A 294-nucleotide genomic window follows, 5' to 3' on the forward strand; every position below is an offset into this window, starting at 1 on the left:
GAGCAATCAATCAGTTCATTTTGAAAAAGGGATCAGTCATCAGTTGACGGTTCCGTACAACTCATCCCAAAATGGTGTTCACGAACGGAAACATCGCACGTTAAAAGAGAAGGCTCGTGTTCTTCTTCATTCATCAGGTCTTCCCTCGCGTTTTTGGTCCGAGGCAGTCAAGACCTGATGAATGAAAAAGAACACGAGCCTTTTCTTTGAGCGTGCAATGTTTCCGTTCGTGAACACCATTTTGGGATGAGTTGTACGGAACCGTCAACTGATGACTGATCCCTTTTTCAAAAT

At 43.9% G+C, this 294-nt stretch overlaps 1 protein-coding gene across 1 annotated transcript; it reads right to left on the minus strand.

The window, feature by feature from the left end:
- Window positions 1-32: 32 nt before the first annotated feature.
- On the minus strand, window positions 33-240 carry PICMEDRAFT_74882 (hypothetical protein; the record flags this gene model as incomplete). Its single annotated transcript, XM_019164900.1, has 2 exons — window positions 33-144; window positions 194-240. The coding sequence occupies 2 exons, from the start codon at window positions 238-240 to the stop codon at window positions 33-35; spliced, it is 159 nt and encodes a 52-aa protein (XP_019015391.1).
- Between the last annotated feature and the right edge of the window lie 54 nt (window positions 241-294).

The sequence above is a fragment of the Pichia membranifaciens genome (assembly GCF_001661235.1).
Source record: "Pichia membranifaciens NRRL Y-2026 unplaced genomic scaffold PICMEscaffold_8, whole genome shotgun sequence".
Taxonomy (NCBI): Eukaryota; Fungi; Ascomycota; class Pichiomycetes; order Pichiales; family Pichiaceae; genus Pichia; species Pichia membranifaciens.